Source organism: Ascaphus truei, chromosome 4 (genome assembly GCF_040206685.1).
Source record: "Ascaphus truei isolate aAscTru1 chromosome 4, aAscTru1.hap1, whole genome shotgun sequence".
Classification (NCBI taxonomy): domain Eukaryota; kingdom Metazoa; phylum Chordata; class Amphibia; order Anura; family Ascaphidae; genus Ascaphus; species Ascaphus truei.
Window position 1 is genome coordinate 256,159,040 of NC_134486.1, and position 24,263 is coordinate 256,183,302.

The following is a 24,263-nucleotide window of genomic DNA, read 5'->3' on the forward strand; positions in this document are numbered from 1 at the left end:
AGATTTGGAGTAAGGTGCCAGCAGTGAAAAGTAGTCACCTCATTGATTTTTGTCGAACGTATTCAAACAAATACTAAATGTCTACTGTTCACTGATGAAAGGTTTTAATGTGTGGAAAGTTTATTCACTCCACAGCTAGACAATTACCAGTGTAGTTTGGAACTTATATGCATATCTTAAAAGTGGTGAAATAAAGATAAAAACCTATAATGAATAGAACAAACTTTATTTTTTTAACAGTATTACAGAAAGCAAAATATCCTTAATACAACTTGAAGCTGCTATAAATCTAATTTGGCATTTTAACTATACACAGGGTCAACGGTAAATCAAGACAGCAAATCGAGACATGTTTAATACAGGTTTTCTAGTGGCAATCAAACCAAATTATGTACGCTTCTTGGTGTTTACAAAAAGGACCATATCACACATCCTGTGTCCTAAAACCTGCATGAATAATTACAAAGCATTTGAAGCAGACATCTGTTTAACTACAGTCATGTCAGTTGTAAAATGTAGACAATGATGGAAATCAAGCGTTTTACAAATGTGAATTCAAATAACAAAAGTCTAAGTATGGACAGATTAACAAAAAAGCACGAAAGCTGTTCTAAGCTGCCATAAAATTGTTTACTTCCTTTTCTTCTGGAAAAGAGATGCAGTTTTGTATCTTCCTTCCTGGAATGCTTTGTGTTTATTGAATTCATTTTTATTTTTATTTGAAGATTTACAGTCAGGGAGACTGTTCATCCCTAGTATGGCAGTACAAAAGAAAAATACAGCACTAGACTGTTTGAACGCTCCCCTGTCTATACCCAAATATGTAGCTGAAAAAGCCCCTTACAAAGTGTAAAATACCATCCCATGTCAGACTTAAAACGCATTGTGTTGCAACTGTTTTCATGCCCTTTCAGCTTTATCAGGGCTGAACAAGCTTAAAGTAATGGTATAAAAAAACCAAAGTGAAACAGGTTTTGAAAATGTAATAAATGTGTACAAAATGTTTTCGTTTTTAAATTACTCTAAACAGTATATTTACCTGAATAGTCTGTAAATCTGCAAATTACCCCAGTAAGAGACTACAATTGAGACAATAATAATAAAAAAAAACCTAAATTAGTCACAAAGGTTCGGCATCCTCTGTTCAAAAGAACAGTTTTTTGACCACGGAGTATTATTCACGGACATACAACCAATAATTACAAAAATGGCAGGTAGCTGTGAGAACAAAACTACTAAAAAGTTATGAATGCTAAGAAGTGGTTATAAAAAAATGAAACAAGCAGGAAGAAATGGAACAGTATAGGTCAGAGATGTTAAGTTGAGGTTTTACGTTGGCATCTTAACCTTCAGATGTCCCGTCATGCTTGCAAATCCTGGTAAATTCATAGCAACATTAGCAACAGGACATACTTGGTATAGTTTAAACTTCTTCATATTGTAAAATGTTCGGTGTTCTTCCTGCAAAGATAAATACATTACAAAATAAAGGTCTTCTCTAGATGAAACCCACAAGTTTAGGGCAAACTCCACTTTATCAACCCAACCTGCCTATTTGCCTTACATACTATAATTCTGCAAGCCCAATTTGACTTCTGGTCTCAGTCTCTTTCTTAACCTCACCTCACTTACTGTCATTGTGCTTTCCCAGTGCATTCTTTACCTCCAACTCGAACGTAGCCTGGCAAGAATTGTAAATGAGCAGTTCATTACTCTCTACGTACATGAAAGCACCAGTTGTAGGAGTGGCACTGCTTACTTACAAGGTTCAGAACCTATTAAACTCTGATCTCACAGCACTAGCTAAAAAGGAAAAAAAAAATCACTGATAATGGGTAAGCCAATGAGAAAGTTAAATACTTCTGTAATTCCTTCTGATCTCCTGAACTGGAGTATTTTAGTGGTAATCTTGGGGTAATCTTTCCACCCAGGTTCATGAAATGTGGGGGGCTAACAGCTGAAAGCTCATAAAGGGGAATAACTACAAAGATTGGCATGATTTTGAGTATCAATGAAAGCACTGTTTATAGATCTTGATGACCATGATGGGAAGTTTAACTGAAGATAAAGTAAAGTACTCGCTGAAATGGGAGAAAGTAGACAGTTTGGATGAGAAACGGACAACTGTAACTTTTGTTTAGTGGTCAGGGAAATCCCTCAAGCACAGTAAAATACATATCTTTATATTTACTTAGTAAATAGGTCAGTCGTTACAATATACAATCTGAAAGCTGTTATTTCAAGGATGGTAAAATAAGATGCCATTAAATATGAATTATTCTGCAAACAGGATATTTTCCAAAATCTTATCTGAATAATCTTCTGTTTTGGTGTGTTCATTAAATATGACAGCCTTGCGGGCAGGAAAACATTTCAAGGCACTGCATTATTAGACAAACACTAAAAAGGAGTATTTCACAGAGATAAGAACTCAAACTCAACACTATTGTTCCATATATGGTAAAGATTAAATGAAACAAAAGGGAAACACATGCAGTGAAATTACTAGAGCAACAGAAACAGGCACATTGGCATCCTTGTGAAAAAGAAGTCTAACATTTAGTCCATGTTTCTCCCTCCTAAGTTTTCAACCAAGATACAGTACCATATACAATAACCACTAAGCTCTTCTGTTTAAATGTCTTCCATTATCACCTTGCTGGACTTCACAGTTGTATTCACTCTGTATTATGCACTTCCTTCCACCAGTCTCCTTATGTCTCTAACTCTATTCATATATCTCCATCTCTCCTTTCTTCCCCACTTCTCAGTTCACATGAACTCCTCTCTTACCTGCGCCCTCTGTCACCACACAGCTATACCTCCTGCACTAAAACACACCCCTACAAATCATCCTCGCACATCCTCTTTCTATCCATGCTTCTCCTCCTTGCTTCTGGGGATATCTCTCCCAATCCTGGTCCCTGCCTTATTTCTACTTGCTCTCGTCCTCGCCTCCCACATACAACTTCTACTCCTTCTGGTGTTAACCCCTCCAACCTCATACCCATCCCCTGCCACCCTCCCTCCTCTCTCCCTTTCTCCTGTGCCCTTTGGAATGCTCGCTCCCTCTCTAACAAGTTCCTCTCTGTGCATGACTTCTTTCTCTCACACTCCCTGCTTCTCTTTGCTATAACTGAGACCTGGCTCACTCACTCTGACTCTGCTCTGGAAGCTGCCCTCTCTTATGGTGGCCTTTCCTTCTCCCACACTCCGCGCCTTGATGGCAGGGGTGGAGGTGTGGGGCTCCTGCTCTCCTCTCTCTGCCGTTACCGAACTATTCCTATTCCCCCCTCTCTTGCCTTTCCCTCCTTTGAGGTTCACACTGTCCAGATCTTCTCTCCTCTCCCTGTTCATGTGGCGGTCATGTATCGCCCACCTACCTCTACTCATCCCCCTTCTGCCTTTCTCTCTCACTTTGAATCCTGGCTCTCTTTCTTCCTCTCCTCAGACTCCCCTGTTCTTCTCCTTGGGGACTTCAATTGCCACATTGATGACCCCTCTCTCCCTTGGGCTTCCCGCTTTCTTTCTCTAACCTCTTCTTTTGGCCTTCAACAGTGGACTGCAGCCAGCACCCACAAGGATGGCCACTACTTAGACCTGGTTTTCACTAAGAACTTCTCTCTCTCCGATTTCTCCATTTCCCCTTTTCCTCTCTCTGACCATCACCTCATCTCATTCTCTCTATCTCGCTTCTCAACTTCTCCACCTCCATCTACACCCCGGTTCTGCAGAAACCTGCGCTCTATTCACTTACCTGACTTTGAGTCCACGTTACACTCCTCCCTCTCCTCTCTCAGATCTGCTACAGACCCTGAAAACTGGTCAGGAACTACAACTCTGCCTTGTCCTCCTCTCTTGATCTACATGCCCCGCTTTCTCTCTGCCGCACTCGCCCTTTTAACCCTAGACCCTGGTTAAATTCCCACACGCGCATGCTGCGTTCCTCCACTCGTTCCTCTGAACGCCTCTGGAGGAAATCTCATACTCTCGCAGACTTCCTTCACTACAAATTTATGCTATCCTGTTTCAACTCTGCCCTCTCGCAAGCTAAACAAGCCTACTTTTCTTCACTAATCAACATGCACAAGTCTAACCCACGCCGACTGTTCTCTGTCTTTGATACTCTACTCAAACCACCCTCCGCTGCCTCTCCTTCCTCCATCTCCGCTCAGGACTTTGCTGACTATTTTAAGGAAAAGGTGGAATCCATACGTCAGAACATCCCCTCTGTTTCTTCCTCCCATCCTACACCTCTTCCTAACTCTCCTCCTGCCTTCCTTGACTCTTTTTCCACTGTCTCAGAGGAGGATGTGTCGCTGTTGATCACCTCTTCTCCCTCTACCACTTGCCCTCTTGACCCCATTCCCTCCCATCTCCTAAAACCTCTTGCTCCTACTATAATCCCTACGCTCACGCACATTTTTAACTCCTCCCTCTGCTCTGGTACCTTTCCATCCTCCTTCAAACATGCAACAGTCATACCATTACTCAAAAACAGCAAGCTTGACCCTACCTGTCTTTCTAACTATCGGCCTGTCTCCCTCCTGCCTTTTGCCTCTAAACTCCTTGAACGTCTTGTATTCGCTCGCTTGCTCCATTTTCTCAACACCTATTCTCTCCTAGACCCTCTACAATCTGGCTTCCGTACTGCTCACTCCACGGAAACAGCCCTCACTAAAATAACTGACGACCTCCATGCTGCCAAAGACAGAGGTCATTACACTCTGCTCATATTACTCGACCTCTCTGCAGCATTTGACACCGTGGACCACCCTCTTCTCCTTCACATTCTCCATACTTTTGGCATTCGGAACAAAGCTCTATCCTGGATCTCATCCTACCTCTCCCATCGTACTTTGTGTCTCTTCTGCTAATACCTCCTCCTCCTCTATTGATCTCTCTGTGGGGGTACCCCAGGGCTCTGTCCTGGGACCTCTTCTCTTTTCTCTGTATACACTCTCTCTAGGTGACCTAATAACATCTTTTGGGTTTAATTATCACCTCTATGCTGACGACACACAAATATATTTCTCAACACCCGACCTTACACCTACTGTACAAACCAAAGTTTCTGAATGTCTCTCTGCTATATCATCCTGGATGGCCCTCCGCCGCCTTAAACTCAACATGGCTAAAACAGAGCTCCTCATACTTCCTCCCAAACCTGGCCCTACTACCTCCTTCCACATTACTGTTGGAACTACGATCATTCACCCAGTAGCCCAAGCACGCTGCCTTGGGGTCACACTCGACTCCTCTCTCACATTTGCCCCTCACATTCAAAACATTTCTAAAACCTGTCGCTTTTTCCTCCGCAATATAACAAAGATACGCCCTCTCCTCTGTTGCTCGACTGCTAAAACTCTGACTCAGGCCCTCATTCTCTCCCGTCTTGATTACTGTAACCTCCTGCTGTCCGGCCTTCCTGCCTCTCACCTGTCTCCCCTACAATCTATCCTTAACGCTGCTGCCAGAATCACTCTACTCTTTCCTAGATCTGTCTCAGCATCTCCCCTCATGAAATCCCTCTCCTGGCTTCCGATCAAATCCCGCATCTCACACTCCATTCTTCTCCTCACTTTTAAAGCTTTACACTCTTCTGCCCCTCCTTACATCTCAGCCCTAATTTCTCGTTATGCACCATCCAGACTCTTGCGTTCTTCTCAAGGATGTCTTCTTTCTACCCCCTTTGTATCTAAAGCCCTCTCCCGCCTTAAACCTTTTTCATTGACTGCCCCTCACCTCTGGAATGCCCTTCCCCTCAGTACCCGACTAGCACCCTCTCTATCCACCTTTAAGACCCACCTTAAGACACACTTGCTTAAAGAAGCATATGAATAGGACTGTGGCTATTCTGAACACATGGCACATAAAGCTTGGCCCCCTGCAGATGCACTTACCAGAACTCCCTACTACTGTCTCTGTACGTTCTCCCTACCTACCAATTAGACTGTAAGCTCCTCGGAGCAGGGACTCCTCTTCCTTAATGTCTAAAGCACTTATTCCCACGATCTGTTATTTATATTATCTGTTATTTATTGGATTACCACATGTATTACTGCTGTGAAGCGCTATGTACATTAATGGCGCTATATAAATAAAGACATACAATACAATACAATACAATACTCTACTCTGTTCAATTATCTTTCCTTTCACCTGTTCAAGCACTTGACCATACCTTCATCACCTTGGTACCTTCCATAGTTCCATAGTCGAGTCCCCGCACAGTCTTTAAGCATCAACATTCTACTACTGCACCATGCAAAGACTTAGACCTGGCCAATTCTATTTCCCTTCAATGTTATTTAATTATTTTATGTGGTCTTTTCCCCACCAGAGCAATAGACTTTCATAAATACTTATTCCATCACATATTTGTGACTGAATATCTTTCGATTTCTAGAATTCTGCATCTACCGCTTCTCCTTTCAACTTCCACAATACACAAACTTGTGCAACTACAATTTATTCTGCTGCCAATTTCCACTTTCAATTCTTTCAGCACTCTCTAAATGCACAGTCCTGTCGGCTCAGTCTTTTTTTTTTATCCTGTTCACATATGAAACAGTTCTTTAATTGTAGAAATATTAATTCAATATGAATATTGTAAAAAGATGAATATGGATTCAATTCTAGATAAGCAGGCACTGCAGTTGGATTCCAGAATATGAGCCTAATTTGTCATGTGGTTAAATCTATGAAATTTATTTATTTTTTAAATTATTTTTATATATGTTAAGTGTGTAACAATGTATAATTCTACATTCTTACCTGAGCTGGCAATCGTTTTGTGCTCCTGTTATAAATCTGTCTAAATCCTGATTGTGTGCCTAACATAATGGCTGCTTCACTCTGTGTAACGCAACAGCTACAATGTGTCCTTAAATTACTACGGTATCATTATCTATTGTTACAGTTTATAGCTCAAACGGCTGGAAACATTTGCAACAAATTATCCCAAACAGGAAAGTGTTGCAAGTATCTTGCACGCTGCTGCAGAAATCAAAGGATGCCTTAAAACTTATTAAACATTGGATTAAGAGTTGAATAAAAACAAACAAAAAACAAAGACAACAGTCACTACTATCTAATACTACAGAATTGATTTGGCATATATTTAATTCCCTAAAACTGAATCAATTTAGGAAAGCTCATCCGAAAGAGTTTTTCATGAGCCACCAAAATATTAGCTAGAGCGTTAAACAGATTAGCTATGGTACTTTATTTAAAATAAAACATAACCCTGGTGAAGAAAACAAGCCCTTTGCCATGCCTACATATTCTTTAGAATTCTGTGCATTTCTACAGACCTGTGCGGCAAATTTTAGGGGGGGCCAGTGCTGCAGTTAGAGGCCGCACTCTCTTCTCCACAACAATTAAACTGATTGCCAGGGGAGAGTGTGGGGCCTCTGAAACAGTCTCTTACCTCCTCCTGCAGCGTTTCTATGACAATGTGACATCATGTGGTCACTTGTGTACATCTGCATTGCCCCAAAGGCGGACAGCCTGATGGGGCTCCCTAAGAGCTGCTCCCCTCTGCACAGGACCAGCGTACTAAGGATTAACATTTGCTTGTACTTTGTGGAACGTCAACCCCACCCACTGGAATGTTAATGAGCCAAGAGGACAAAGAATGTTTTGTTCACAGCTGCCTTGAATCTCAACCACCCCAGTGTACGTCTGCGTTGCCCCAAAGGCGGACAGCTTTTGGCGCAGCCGAAGGGCAGCCAAAGGGTGTGAGCCATTTGCTGCTGTTCGGCGATGCTAAAGTGATGTTAAAGCTGCTCTATTTCAATCAGAAAATCACAAGCCCTTTATCCCTTGTACCCAATTTTCTAACTCTATCTGTGCATGAAATGTCTGTGAATTGACTGTTTAACCATGTTCTTTTAATGTAACTATGTATTTTTATAACTCTGTGCCTAGAACATACTTGAAAACGAGAGGTAAATCAATGTATTACTTCCTGGTAAAACATTTTTATAAATAAATAAAAATGTGTCTCCACAAGACGCCTGGACGCTGCAAGGAGGCACCCATGGCGGCAAAAAGGTAAGTGCCTACGGGCAGGAAAATGCTAAAACCGGCCCTGCATTTACTGCTTATTATTTTGAGATCTGTAAAACCTGAAAAATGTGAACAGAAAACTATTTTGCTTGTGTTTGCTGAACCACCCATTAAGAAATAAATCTGAATCTAATTGCAGTACTGGCTGCACACAATTTCTATTAAGAGAAATTTGATTGCCACATTTGCTGCATATCAACTTCAAAACTGATACACATTTAGAAGGATTATATTGAACCAGCTCTTTAAAAATAAAAAATAACAGCGTTTTAAATAAATATAAAATCAGTTGTGTAATATTAGATGCTGCATTTTTCACACCTGCTTTCAGCCCTTTATAATAATTTTGAAGATACATGTATTAAGCTTTCTTGGGTTTCTATAACCACCATTTAAGAAGCCACACAACTTCCTCTTCTGAAATAGGTTGCTATATTGCATGCCCTGGAAGCAGGATCTTTACAGATCGATCGAGAGTGGATCGATCAGCAGCTTAGATAATTGCATTGCCGTAAATGTAAGGAACTGCTGCATTAAAAAAAGTAAAAAATACATTTTTTGAAACAGCAAGATAACATGCTGCTTTTTTTTTTTTTTTAGAAGGAAAAGAGATTTTTTTTTTCTTCGAAGATACTTTATGCGTAGTGTTTTGGTTCCATCTACTGGTAAACGTGGTGAAGTACTACTCAAACATGGGGATGAAAGTTCTACCAGGAGGCTCAAAGACTATAGCATCTGTGTGTATTCCCCTGGTACCCATAACAGAAGTCAGAACCAGCTTGCTTTGGACCGATAGTTATTAACTAAACTTCATTCACTAGTATCACTAGTCAACGGCATGCAATGGCCAATATCGATCCAATTTTAAAAAAGTAGTCAAACTAGTTTTTTTTTCTCCTGTTTTCTTGCATTTGTTCCTTGTTCTCAAATGCAACAAATTATTTGTAGTGATATTTCATCCAAATGTATTTTCATTCCTTATCAAATATCTCAATCGAAACATGGTATTTCATGGCTCATTAATTGTGTCTTATGTTAATGCTCGGTCAGAAGATGGGGAGGGGAACATAAACCACTAGGATTAAGGCGTATTTGATAATGATACCCTGATGGGACAATAAGACAAGTGAATTCCAATACAGAGTACACATACTGTAGTAGTAAAACAACAACTGAAGTAATAAAGTAGGATGCAACCTTGTGTGACAAACAATATGACTATAGTGTTAAAACGTTATAAACCAGAATGCTTCAATGGTGGGAATCTCACAAACTACTATCAGACACACTTCCGCTAAAGATGAATAAATCTGGAAATATGTTGGCGTAGAACTAAAGTGTAGAACAACAAGGGGTGTCTGCTGTTTAAACTAAAGCTATACACCACACAAGAATATTCATGTTCCAAGAATGACGTTTTAACAAACATTCAAGTCCCACACAGTAACAAACAGTAAAAAACTAAAAAGAAAATCTTTTATATTTAGGATATTTATAAAGCAGTAGTCTACCGCTTTTTTTCCCCCTGGTGTGGGTAGTATGTTTACCAGGCTTGAAAACAGGAGGTCGTCCTCCGGAGCTGATTTTACCCCATATATTTACAGTTTTTGTTGCTGGTGGAAAGAAAATGGCCACCAAAGCACATGCCAATAAGAAGCCGCAACAGATGATGTTGCTTCATACTGGATGACTGCCCAACATGTGGATGGGGGGAAAGGAGCAAAAGGAGGTAGTCACAATGCTCTAAAGATAAAGTGTCTGATCTAATTTGTTCCAAAAAGTGATTGATAACTGCAGTTGAATGGCAGTTTTGGTCCGATTTCGTTGATTTGCCGATTCGGAACAAATTGAATCATGTATTAAATTCAAAGTGGTCATGTATTTTTGAAAAAGTAATCCGTACAGCAATCACCAATGACAAGAAAAAATCTCTACAATTTACACGTCCAATGTGGAAGGCCATAAAGTATGTCCACTGTTGGGGCCGGTGCAGGAGAGTCGCTGCTGACGCAGAACGTCTTCAGCAGGAGAGCTGTCAACCACTGATCTGCTTCCTATAATCACCTCCTCCCCCACAATGCTTTGTACAGTGTTTATGGAGCACAGCTTCAGAGAGCAGAGCAGTGATTCACAGCTCTGCAGAAGAAGTAAATAAAACGCCACACGCAGCCCACAAATTTCCAGTCGTCCAGGGAGTGTAGTCAAGTGCATTTCTCCAACCATGCCACAATCTGATGTTAGTAAGAGTTCCACTCTAATCAATTCTTTGTGATTTTCTTACCATGTAATTAATCCTCCTCTTCTTCCTCAGTAAGTTCTGTCTCCTTGTGGACCACCACACGAGTGATCGACATATCTGGGTGTTGTGCTTTGGCTTCCTTTATCGCTTGTGCTAATGCCTGTAAAGATGACACAGACTCAGATTTCCATAACTAGCTCAACACTATTACATTGGATATAAAATGCAGGAAAAAATTAAGGTCGAGGTAAAAGCCTGGCACATATTTCAGACATGAGAAGCAGAGTGAAGGTAGCAATATACAGTATCATTACTGCTCCCCAAGCTGCTGCTTGTGGAGTAGTCTCTCACACGTCTGACATGCTCCACTCTTCTCACTACCTAGTCCATCACTTCCAGCCATGCTCCTGTTTGCCTGATCTACAGGAAGAGTGTTAGAGGGAGAAGCAGTGTCTGGCAGCTCCATGAAAGACAGCGTGCAGCAGCTGCATGAAGAAAACAGGCTTCTTTCGGGCAAGGACAAGAGGCTAACGCAATTCTTCCTCAACTCCTCCCCTATCCTGGGACGACTCTTAAGCCCTTCCCCTCCTGCCTTCCCTTAATTCCTTCCCCACCCTCACCTCTCCGCTCAACACCCATTCATTTATTAATTTTAATTTGAAAAAACATTTAATCTATAAAACGTTAAAAATATCTGGATATTTTTTTTTTTTTTTTTTTTTTTTTTTACAATTATTGTAAGAAATCCAGTTCAGTGATAATTATATTGTAATGTGTGTGAATCCGGTTTAAAGACAAAATTTGAAAGTATACAGAATATCATTTCTGATTTGCAATGATTCTCTTTATTTGGTATATACTGATAAAATTGATTTACATTGGAATTATATATTCAGTTATATAACTTAATGCATATAGCTGATGCAATCGGAAGAGTCTATGGACAGAAGCTGCGAGATATTTCCAGAAGACAAGCCACATTAGGTTATTGTATATATTGAGGTGTGGACAGTTTCTTGTCAGATTACATCAGTTTGACGTTTCAGGACCTTTTCTGGTAATAAGAATTAGCGATAAGAGTGGACTAAGGAATATGTTTTGGATAAATATCTGGCAGGGGGATAGCTGACGGTAGCGAAGGGGAGAGAGAGGCACAGAAGGATTGATTCCAACAGGGTGAGGACAGTGTGCTTCCACCATGAGGAGACGAGATAACATCAGAAGATGGAGGACTTATAACTTAATTGTAACGTTATCGCTATTTCGTACTGTTTTTGTATACGAGTATTTATCTTTAAAATAAAAGTTTCTTTTTATGTGATGAGACCAGAATTACTGAGGTCTGTTATGCTGGAGTAATTATAAAAGGGACGTAAAGGACATTTTACAATTAAGATGGTTTAAAAAAGAAATACATGTTCTATGGATTTACTAGAACATTTTCTGACTTGTTTTATCAAATACAGTACTTATTGTGATAAATGTCATTATCGCAATAACGTTATTAAAGGAGCAGTCCATCTGACTAATTACTTTTGCCCTCATTCTTTCCAGGATGGAAACCCTGGGCCCCCCAGAGCCAAATGAGCACCAGCTCTAGGGGTGGGAGGGAGGACATGGAACCCAAGATACTTACCAGGTTTAAATCTCTGTCTAGGGGAAACAAAATGGCTGCCAAATCTCAGGCCAATAGAAAGCTGCATCATTGGTTGCGGCATCCTATTGAATGGACATTTACTTTCCCTTTAAAAACCAGAGATCAAAAAAGCATGGTTGAGCTCTGGTGGACACCCAGGTTGCAATTCGATTACATATTTTTTTTTTTAAATTCCATTAGTTAAATGAGGGTGGTTTGCCCCCATCTTTATCTTGGGGTTTTGTTTGTTATTGCCTAATCCTAGACAGTCTTCTATTTTGAAAATATTGCTCACTCAAAATATTAACATCTAAGATCTCGGGCATGGTGCCTCCGGCCGCGCTGATCAGCGCTCCTGCTCTGCCTCGCCTGTTCAAACTGGAGCTTTTTTGTGTGCTGGCAGGCGAGGTAGTGAGCGCGCTTTGGGGCGGGGCAGAGGCGGAGCGGGAGGCGAGTCCCTCGCTCCTATTGGATGTGAGCGGTCACATGACCGCTCCTCCGCTTCCCTGAGTGGCAAATTTTAAATGTGCCTGTCTGCTCAGAATTTCTCAGCCTCCGCACGCGTGAACATGCGGAAGCAGCTGCTAAAGCCGCACTGATGACAGATGCAGGGGGTAAATGCATCTGCTCAGCGCGGCTCAGCACGGCCCTATCTACTATGTCCCAGGCCTACCGTGCACACCAAATCAATATTTCTAAACGCTGCCGAACATACATAGGGAAACTTTGCCAATTTTATACCTTTCCGAAATACATGCAAGATAAAAACACGGCTACTGAAAGTTAAAAAAACAAATGCAACACAACGAATTGTAAAGTACACTGTGCATGCCTTTTGGCAGGGATTTTGAAGAAGCAGTTGGCATACGACACGAGAATCAATGTTTCTTTTCAGTTTCTGAAGTAGCTATACCAAACCGCGAATGAAATGTTTTTGACTGACCATTGATTTCACTTTTTTTAAAGTATTTTTTTATAACAATACTGGTTTGAGGAACTTTGATTAATTTATACCAATCTAAAAGACTGTTGTTATACAAGAGAAGAAACACTTTACAAGATGAAAGGAAAACAAATCTGTCAAAGATGAAGACTCAAAAAAGAATGCCATCTGGTGAAACTATATATGGACGCTTCTGCTGCACTTTGTACAATTAAAGATCCACACAACATTTCCCCATGTCTGGTAAAAGGTGACTTGTGCCCATAGGTTATGAATGTCATTGCAATTCTGCTTTGCTTCCTAGTATCACAAATTACACAAACCTAAGATTGCAGACCTTAACTACTGAGGTGCAAACAAGAGCATCTAACTTTATACTTGTTTAGGTTATAGTCTGCTTTCAGAGTAACAATTTGTTTTAACAATAAATGCCGTATTTGTCATTTCCCAAAAACATTGCAATAGCCATATTGGTTCCGGTGAGCAATATTAAAAAAAGCTTCGGGTATTGAAAGATCATGCATTTATATCTGCAAAGAACGGTCACAGAAATCATTATATGAAAAGACATCTTTGGTGTCGGCAAAATCTATTTTTAATCCATTTGATTTAAGCGGTTCAAGACACTAAAAATTTAAATTTTCTGCCAGATTAAGCCTTAAAAAAAAGTATATAAATTGAGGATCTCCTCAGTATGTGGCTATAAATAGAATTTCATTACAGCAATATTGTGTGACCTTTTTCAAATCTCACAATATATGAAATTCGGGTTGGCCTTTTCCCCAAGTCCCTTGAACAGTTCTCTCTACTGTATAATTAGGATGTTCAGGTAGATAAAAAGGGCCCCATGTGATTTGAATTAGGTGCACTAGAGCCTTAATGTAATTTAATCAAGTGATAAGCAAATTGCCTGGATTGTTTACAAGACGATTGGAAAGTTAGAAAATGGTTACACTTCAGTTGGCTGTTCCTTTTGCACTGAAACATGCTTAATGACTTGTTGCAGTGTTTTTATTAAAAATTATGCTTTAATTAAAAAGTTATGCAAGTAATACTTGCAAATCATGTCCTTAAAGATCACAATTATAAAGAACCGACTATTCTGATCTGGCACCCAGGTATTTTTATTTATAAACTTTGCTATACTAATAACCATTACTCCAAAACAAGTTGGTGGTAATGCTGTGCGTTACAATACTGTAGCATTTCAAATCATATTTTGCATATTTCTTCTCTCTTCTCACAGCGTATCTTTGTATAGGAGTCCTATCCATTGGCATTTGGCAAGTTGGTGAAATGCCAAAGACATAGAAACCCGAGCCTATATAGCAAAATAAGTCACCTTCATTCCACAGCCAGGAATCTGTGAAAACTGTATTCAACCTTTGTAGTTAGAGCACCATAAAACATAATGTGAATTGGAGATGCCGAGTAAACAGTTTTCTGGTAGTGTGGAGAACGGAGGCATGGAGTTTACATCAGGTCTACCCTAGACAACTAACAATGTATTTCTTTACCATGGTGCTCTCATCTGCATTATGTAACAGTATTTATTTCACTGATGGCATCACTAGGAATTTTAATCAAGACTATTTAAGCTGTCACATCTCTCCTGATTAACTTCTCCTCTTTGCTCCAGAAATGAGCAGGAAACACAAATTTGCATAATTTTAAAGTCAGTTTTTTCTACAGGGAGGAACACAATTTCAATGATACTTTGAGGGTGGGAAAAAAAAAAAAAAAAAACCCCCAATCAAAACAAGACAGTTGCACTTAAGGCACTAGCAATGGCTTGAATGTAAAAGTAATTAACCTATTTGTTTTATTGAATACCCAATCACTTTTGGAAGCCCAAGCTAAAAAAAATAAAAACCAGGAAGAGAACTTGTAATCAACGTGCTTTTAGCTGCAAAAAGCATCAAATTTAATTTCTTACTTAAAAAATCTGATGCTGATGTTAGAACCTATTTTGCAGATGAGATTTTGATAAATATTCCCCAAAAGGTGAGCGACATAACTTATAACATGCGAAAACCTATTCATTTCCGCCTCAATTTCCAAGAGCCTGCCAGCGAGTAGGAGAAAGACAAATGTCTCTCACTAATAAGATTAGCAATATACTTCTAAACACCACTATTTACAGAAAAAGCTCACCTCATCATGGTCTATGTCCGTGTCCCCACTGATGATAATGCGCTTTTCAATTCTTGTTTCAGATATTCCACCTTTCCCGGTCTATACAGAAATAAAAAAAATATATACCGAAATTAACTTATTTAATTTAATGCATTCTCCAATTTGCAGTTGGAAACGGATGGCACGAATCCAATATGTTCAGCAGGCTAAATATACATTTCTTCCTCATTCAAAAACGCACTATCAAAAAAAATCATTCTAGATTAACGTAGGAGTTTCTGCATTAAATGTATTAGTAGAATTACCATTTTTTAATGTCTAATTAAGGATAGTTACTGCACATTTTCTCAGCCCTTTCCCTACTAAACTGCAGCACCATTCAGCTGGTACATTAAATGCCTGCAACATGTTCAAGGTCATTACTGAACACAAAAGGGGATAAAACCTTCAACAATATTTCTACCTTGGTAATGTGTGTAGTTGTAGTGGTAAGAAGGGAATCAGACGTGATGGTTTGTGCACTGAGTAATACACCAGGCTCGCTGTCTCCGCTGCCATCCATCTTTGCAGAAAAAAGGGAAGACAAAAATAAGTTATTTTCTTCACCCAGATAAATTCCAGTGACTAGAAGCAACTAAAAATATAGGGTGTTAAAAAGGACTTTTAGGTTGATGGTTGCATTTAGATGTTGTTCACTGATGTGAACAATGGGATAACTCCTCACACATGGAAAGACAAGCACTTCTTGTGACCACTATATGAGGTGGCTTTATCCACCCTAGGTCAGTTAACTTCTGCCAAAATCTCTATTAAAAGGAAGTACAAACATATGTCAAATAGAAGACTCTGGGGAGGAAAGTGCACTGCCATAGAGAACTAGAATAGAAATCGGAAGATACATTTCTTCTATATCCTCTATGGAAGTTAAATATGAATGGGATGTAACAGAGCAATCCTTAGGCTGTTGGGAGGGAGAACTTCTTTCCGCATTTGGAACAACTGCTTGAAGTACCCTTTTTCCAAATTTCGCATTTGACTGAGGAGTGAACATCCAGACGGTAATGCTTAGTAAATGTGTGTAAAGACCAGATCGGTTTCATATCATCAATTTGAGCAATTGAAGATTGGGAAAGCAAAGTTTACCCCGAGTCAATGCAGCTACTGTCGGAAGAACCCATGGCTCCGGTACCGCCGTGTTCTTTTTGGGCCATTACGAGGTGTCATAAAAATATCATGAGATATTCATTTTAATCCATCTGATGCTTCAGGGGTTAAAAAGGTAAAATTTGGGTAAAAATACAATGTTTCGGGTTGGCCTTCAAAGGGAACTTAATTGGGTGTTAGAAGTACAAAGTAACGGTTTATGACCTGTTGGTGCCTCAACCAGGCCTAATGTTAAACTGATATGGGCTAGAGATAGGAACATATGTTTTGCCAGGACTGGAAGTGAATTGTGGCTTTCCTGACACAAACAAACAGGATATGGTTTATGGGGTTTTTAAAGCATCCCTGGGAGAGGTTTATGGATTGCCAGGGGGGGTCGACTATCTTATGCGATCCCAGAGATATGAAACATGGAACCAGGGACTTGACAGTGATGCTGATGTATATCATGTTGATATTTGTATGTGTGGCAGGGAGACAAACGCAATGGGTCCAGATATGGGAGGTCTGGCAGGTACTGTGAGACAGATATTAATTTGTCCCTCCGGTTTAAGGGTAAGGCGGTCATGCTTAGTCTTGTTGGCCCGCCATGAGTGCGTGAATGTATTGATGTGACTCACATGTGTGTAAGTATGAGAGAAGGAAAGTTCTGAGTACGTTTATATACTGAGGGTAAAGTTAAGATGTCGTTTTGTAGGAGATTTTTTTTTACCCCGTCATAAAACAGTCAATCTCACAGTTGATTTACTGTCAATCTCACAGTTGATTTTTATTTTGAAGGGGTGGGCTTATGTTGATTCCATGGGGAAAAAAGAATATCTAAGTCTTAGCAATGCATTAGGAATTTAGATTTCAATAGAGGTGTGTTTGGACCAAACACATTATCTTATCTTTCTGCGCCAGTGACCTCTGTGGAAAACCTATAGCATATGGTAATGTATAGTGTTTTCTGTTTATATTGATCCTTTTTATTTAGAGAAACTGTTCTGCATCTATTGTAATTGTATGTTCTTGTAATCCTTTTTCAGTAATCCAAGCACTGTATTTTTATATATATTAAAACATTTAATAAGCAATGCTTTGGGCTCTGAATGAACAGTTGCACGCTCTGGAGAGAGTATTTACATTTTCTGACATTTATTCGGACACAAAATGCATGTGTGTTTGTGCATAGTTTTTTTCTATCATGGCAGATTTATTAATATTACATCTTTTATTTGCATTTCTCGGGTGGTGGAAGCGTATAGATATGATTGCAATGGAGTAAGGGGTTACTATTCACTCATTGGAGGTACCTTGCACAGGCGAAAGGTGAGTAGCCGCGTGTATTAACCCTGATTGCATATCTAAGTCACATGCCCACTTGTGTGCTGTTTATGACAGTTAGTATATGGGGATGGATTTAGGGTAGATGATCAATTTGAAGGACCTTTGCGGAAGTGAAAAGTGAGACCGCTTGCGAGCAATGGTATTTGGGACCAAGATTACATTTTTAAAGCTGCCAGCGACTGAGCTCCAGATCAGAACCAACGCTAACACCACCCTCACCCCTGTCACTAGTCTTAAATACCTGGGGATATGGTTTGACTCCCACTTAACATTCGGGATGCACATTGATACCCTGACAACCAAGACCTATTCCAAACTAGGGGTTCTTTACAGGAACAAATCCTCCCCAAGTCTCCTGGTCAGAAAGCGTATCGCACAGCAGATGCTAATGCCAATTATTGACTATGGGGACATAGTATATGGCTCGGCACCCCAAACCCACCTTAGCAAACTTGACACCCTCTACAATTCAATTTGTCGTTTTGTTCTCCAATGCAACTATAACACACATCACTGCGAAATGCTCAAAGAACTAGATTGGGCACCACTAGAGTCTAGGCGCAAAGTTCACCTTTCCTGTCTTGCCTTTAAATTCTTTATGGGCAAGCTACTCAGCTATCTGAACAAGCTCCTCACCCCTACCACATGCAGCACTTATCACCTGAGATCAGACTCCAAAAGACTGTTCATGATTCCAAGGCTCAACAAAGTATCCGGCCATTCCTCCTTCTCTTACCGTGCACCCCAAAACTGGAACAACCTACCAAAGACTCTCAAATCCACCACCAGTTTAAGTTCTTTCAAATCTAAGGCCATCTCACATTTGAATCTGGTCTGTAACTGTTTCATACGCCCATAATATATATTTTCTTTTACTGTGCATGCAATATCTTGTATATAATGTATACCCTGTTCATTTATGTAACTGTATTTGTAACCATGTATTATTTGTCATACTGTAAATCTGTGCCCAGGACATACTTGAAAACGAGATGTAACTCAATGTTTTACTTCCTGGTAAAATATTTTATAAATAAATAAATAATAGCTGAGTATTAACCCTTGTCCCGTATGCAGGTCATGTGCTCACAAGTGTGCCGTACGTGACACGAGACTATTAGGGGAACCCAAGCCCCCTCTCTATTTTGTTCATTACCCACTGAAGCAGAGGAAATTGTGGAAAAATGTAAAAGATGGAAATTCCAAGTGATCAAGAAAGTATCCCTGGCTGTGGCTTTCAGGTCGTGCCATCTTGACACACAGTTCAGTACTTTCTTGTGGTCCGCTGATGCCATAAAATCGACTTGTCGTTAACCCCATTGTTAAACTGACCGATTGAAAATGTGCTTGTCTAGTTCCCATTCTCCTGGGTGAATGGAATGCCTGCTGCGAAAAGGCGGCTTCATAATTTCTGACTGCTGATATAAAGCATGGAATCTCTTTCTCCACCCAACGTAGGATATCAGGAAGCTTCTAAAAAAAAAAAAAAATAACCTCCTGACGCCTTGCTCCCCTTGTTTGTTTATATATGCTACGGCAGTGACGATGTCGGATAGAATCCTCAACGGGAACCTTTCAACGTGACCTGAAAACCTTGAATGGCATAAAATATTGCTCAAACTTCAAATACATTGATTGGCAGACATCTTTCTTGATGTAACCAGTGACCTTGCATTACCTGATCTTAACAAACTGCTCTCCAACAGTTTGTGTTGGTGTTCAAAACTGCCCTGACTGGAGGTATTTGCGCAAGTTCATGACTGAGGTCCACCATTTTAAGCTGAGCTTTGTGCTTGGTAACAACGGTAGCTTGAATTTTGGAGTAAGATTTAGGTGTCCCTACAACTGAGGACATTTCTTTTAAGTGTCTGAGGTGAATGTGGATCAAGGCACTGTGACTGAATTGAAAAGGCCTTTTATGTGCATGAATTGTGCCCGTAATTGTCGTGTGAGGCTTCTAAACAATTGGACCTCCTTCGAAATCTTGAAAACCTTGGAGGTCGGTAGTGACACGATTTTTTTTCTTGTGTCGAATATGGTTTACTAAAAATTTAAGGATCTGAGCTGGCACAAGCCTGCTTTCCTTTTGGTTCATGATCCATCCATTGTCTACTAAGAACCCACAATTCACTTCCAGCTCTGGCAACTTGCTTTGATGGGGCTTTGATTGTCCAGTCATCCTTACTAATGCTGCAATCACTGCCATGACATTTGTGAAGGTTGTGCGTGCTGTGTCCAGTCCAAAGGGAAGTTCAATAAACTGGTAGCAAAAGGCCGTTTAGACAGAATCTCAGGAACCGGAGGTGCAATTTTTTTTAATTGGAATATGAAAATAAGCATCCTTTAAATCTAGAGACACTAGAAATGCTATGCTTTCCATTACTGCTATGACTGCCATCAAGGACTCCATCTTGAAGTGCCTGATGATGATACTGTAAAGGCATTGATTTATTTTAGATTTAGAATTGTCCTGAATCCTAATGCTTTCTGTACTAGTAACAGGATTGAATAAAAACCCTGAACTCTCTGAAAAGGCGGAACTGGTTGAATTGCCATATTGGCCAACAGATTGTGAACCGCCTGCTTTAAGGCCAGGTTCTTCTCTGGGTTGTTTGAGAAACCTGATTCTTTGAAGCAGCGTCCTGGCATTTTCAGAAATTCCAGCTATAATTTGCTGAATCCAGGAGTCTGTTGGACACAGCGGTCGAGAAACCACACCAGTCTGCACCCAAAAATCACTGTATCCTGGACTGAGGTCCAGTTCCCTCCAGGGGTCCTGCTTCTTGATGGTCATCCACGCAGCTATAACCTCTCCCTGTCTATAAGACCTTGTATCCTGAACGCTCCGTCTTGGAGGCCTGGTGAATGCCTTCTCTGCTGGGGTAAAAGGTGATTCTTCCCCCCCCCCCCCGCCATCTTGAAAAATATATTATACAGTGGTTCTCCAAAGAGATAAGCACCTTCATAAGGTAAAGACACTAGTCTATCCTTGGACAAGGAATCCACCGCTCATGTTTTAAGCCATTGCGCTCTTCTCACAGCTATAGTATATGCTGAAGATCAAGCTGCTAGCTTTATATTGTCCATGAAAGCATCACACAAAAAGTCGATTGAATCTTCAAGAACAGAAAAATCCATTAGATTTATGCTCCTGCTTCAATCCTATATATCCAAATTCTGACTATGATTGAGATACAGGTCACTGCTATTGCTGGTTCAGAGTATTGTTTGCGTAAAACACCCTCCATTCTTCGGTCCATAGGGTCTTTGTAAGATGATCCATCCTCGAAGGCAGTGGTTCCCAATTCCAGTCCTCAAATAACCCCAACAGGTCAAAGACAAGGTTAAATATATCCCTGCTTCAGCACAGGTGGCTCAATCAAAATGACAGCCACTGATTGAGACACTTGTGCTGAAGCAAAGATATCTTTAAAAACCGACTACTTGAGGACTGGCGTTGGGACCACTGCTCTCAAGGGCTTATCGTAATTATTACCACCTTAGCGGTATTTAACAGGTACTGTAGTCTCTTTACTGAAGGGGCACATCTTCACAAATGTTTTAGTCACTGCTAGTCTTTTATCCAGTGATGATCATTCAGTCTTTACAAAGTCCTTAAAAAACTGTGAACAGAAAAAGTTCTAGTCAATTTCTTAGAGCCAAAAATGGCCTGGTCCAGGATCTCCCAGTTCTTCTGTGGTGTCCTCAATAGTTAGCGACAATCTCATATTCTTAATGAGCTTATACTCTATATAGCGTCTAATTTAAAATGAACCTGCGTCCGCTTGGGTCTCTTCCTCCTCTGACGAAGAACCATGTCAAAGCTGTTCTGAATAAACCAATGAAACGGCCAGGCTGATCTGGGAATCTTTAGAGACCCGCGAGACTGTGCTTTGCCAAAAAACTGCAGGAGCAAAGATTTCATCCAATAAACTTGGTTAACAGAGCAGAATTCCTCCTCAGGCATCATCTTAATGCAATCTGTGCACTATCGTTGAGGTAGGTAGCAGACAGTTTAACACCACATTCTGCACAACATTTAGCCTAAGAAATGGCTTTCTGGGCTTAATAACGTGAGGCTCTTTCGGATGCTGCTCTGTTTCCTGGTTCCCTGAAACTGCAGAAGGAACAGACATGCTGCTGACTTCGAACAAATAAGCAGGAAAACGCATGCTTTTTAAATACCTAGCATCTAGAATCAGCTTTCTCCCTGGTGTGGAAATCCCCGGAAGCATACAGTACGTTAACAGACCTTTCGGCACCAAAAACGCCCTCTCTGTCTATGATGTCATCTGCAGGCGCTGATGCGCCGCGTCGTGATGTCCCCTCTCCACAGATAAGCGGCAAGTGCAGCTTCAGGGGGAAGATGCCGTGCGCATAAATGGCTGTTCTTGTGGTAAGCAAAGGGAAAAGGTAGAGAAATCACCTACTCATTTAGGATGGCATAGTGTGGCCCTCAGAAAAACAATTAAACAAATAAAACGGTCAGGGAGCCTCTGCCTGACGTTCTTCCTTCAGCTAAGGTAGGACAGGAATAACTGGCCTAGGGTAGATAACGCCGCATTATACGTATAGTGGACACAAGAACGGCTTGTCCTACTAGCTGTGTGGAGGAGAAGCTACCCCATTAATATTTAGCTACCATAGAGAACGTACGTAGAAGCTACTGTATTGACATCCCTTTACATTTCTGGTAACTAGTTACGCGACAGACAATTCTTTATACTCCAGGTACACATTTGTTTTAAATTAGTGATTACAGACTTCTCAAAAGCAATAACAAGCAGCTTCATAATTCTTTTTGATGATTAAATAGTAACGGCACGTAATTAAAGCCCAAAGCTATTTCTAGTGGAAAAGAAGCAAGTCAATGATAAGCATGGTCTTCTTCATGCAATGTGCAAATAAATTGGTGAACAAATTATCAACATCATTAAATATGGCTAAACAAAAATTAAAATGTATATTTTCAGACACCATAGTCTCAAGATTTAAAGTACTGTATAGATTATTTTGTAGTTTAATTGTTAAAGTAGACTTGAAACCAGGTTATTCCCTCTTATTCCTGGAGGGGTTTTAATTTTTAATTTATAACGCAAGAGCATCATACTGTATGATTACTACCAACAATGGCAACCCCCCACACCCCATGATATTTCGAATAAGTTGCTGGCAAGATTGAAAAAATTAAAACAATTTAAAAATTATCTTTAACATCTCTGATGAGTTTGCAAAATAGTATATACATTATACTTTGACTTCTAGAAAGTCTGCTGTGCAATGCAGTTCAATACCTTCTAGTACAAAAAGGGCTAACTAATTATATATATATATATATATATATATATATATATATATATATACACACACACACACACACACACACACACACACACATACGTTTAATGAGCTGTATGTAAAATTTTGCAGACACAAGAAGTCCTTGCCCTTAGAACTTACCATTACATTTTAGTGCCTGAAGCACAGGGATGTTAAGTAATGTTTCCAAAGTCACAAGATCTGACAATGTGAACTGGATTTAATTCCCAAAGGTATTTTTACCACTGTGTTACTCCTTCAGCCCAGCATTTAAAAAATAGAGGCGCATGGCAGCATTCAGGAACTTCATTAACAAAAACTGATTAATCAAAACAGATACAAAAAAGGTCATATCTACCTGTGTAGACTCGTAGGTAATGGTTTTAGTCTCTGTTTGGACAATGGGAACATCTTTTGTTGCAATTTCATTTCTTTGTGTGGCATCAGAAATAGTCACCATCTCAGTTTTCACCACTGGAGGCTGAAGAAAACCAAGTATATTATTCACATAGAAACTAAAAAGTTCCGGTTTTTTTCTCTCTCCAAAAAAAAAAAAAAAAAAAAACAGGATTGAAAGTAAAAGCAGCTGAGAAAAAATAAGATTGGAAATAATAATGCAGATATCTCTTGGATTTTTAAGAGAAATGAAAATTGAACTGCACAACTACTTGAATAGAGTATCATGGTGATAATGTTTCAGTGTGAATATGTTAAATCACCAAACATTTAGGAGTCTTCTCTAACCTAACTCCACATGTCTGTATACAATCCTGGAGCATTGGATTTTTGATTAGTTTTTTTTTAAATAATTACTTGGAAGTTATAACAGAAATGCATTTGCATTTGAAAAACAATACTTCCATATGGTATAATGCAGGGGTGCACAAATACGTGATTTCCTGGGGGGAAGGGGCGCAGCACTTAGAGGCCCCTCGCTCTTCCCAAAAGCATTTAAATTAATTGACGGGGAGTGCGTGAGGCCTCTGTAAGTTCCCTTACCTTGTCACTGGTGGCTTCCGGCGATGTGTCGCCATGACAACGCAGCATCAAATGATGCCGCAGGGTCACACGATGTCGTGCTGCCATGGCAACCCAACGTTGCGACGTCAGAAGACGCAGGAGAAGAGTTAAGGGGGGGAGGGGGCGCGAGCAGATTGGGGGAAAGTGCAGGCGGGGGAAAGCAGGCAGGGGGTCACAGACTGAAACGTTTGTGCATCCCTGGTATAATGCAACACTTAAAATTGACAATCCTTAATCCGTTATTACTATTATTTACAAAGGACTTATTTTTGTGGAAAAAAAAGGGAAAACAAAAAAGTTTCAGGAAAAGGGAATAAATGCAACAAATATTTGGACTAAGACAGTTTTGTGCATGTGCACATAAACAACTGTACACAACAAAACGTAAACAAATATATATAACA

General features: G+C 40.1%; 1 protein-coding gene across 15 annotated transcripts in view; it reads right to left on the reverse strand.

The window, feature by feature from the left end:
- Positions 1 to 207: 207 nt before the first annotated feature.
- EPB41L2 (erythrocyte membrane protein band 4.1 like 2) overlaps positions 208 to 24,263 on the reverse strand; it is a 220,709-nt gene continuing 196,653 nt past the window's right edge. For all 15 annotated transcript variants that reach the window (XM_075597313.1, XM_075597308.1, XM_075597316.1 and 12 more), the window contains 5 exons: positions 23,198 to 23,320; positions 15,491 to 15,589; positions 15,046 to 15,126; positions 10,355 to 10,472; positions 208 to 1,461 (listed from right to left, as the gene is read on the reverse strand). In XM_075597313.1, coding sequence (XP_075453428.1) covers positions 10,362 to 10,472; positions 15,046 to 15,126; positions 15,491 to 15,589; positions 23,198 to 23,320 — 414 coding nt within the window. In that variant the 3' untranslated portion in view covers positions 208 to 1,461; positions 10,355 to 10,361. The remainder of the gene's footprint in view (positions 1,462 to 10,354; positions 10,473 to 15,045; positions 15,127 to 15,490; positions 15,590 to 23,197; positions 23,321 to 24,263) is intronic.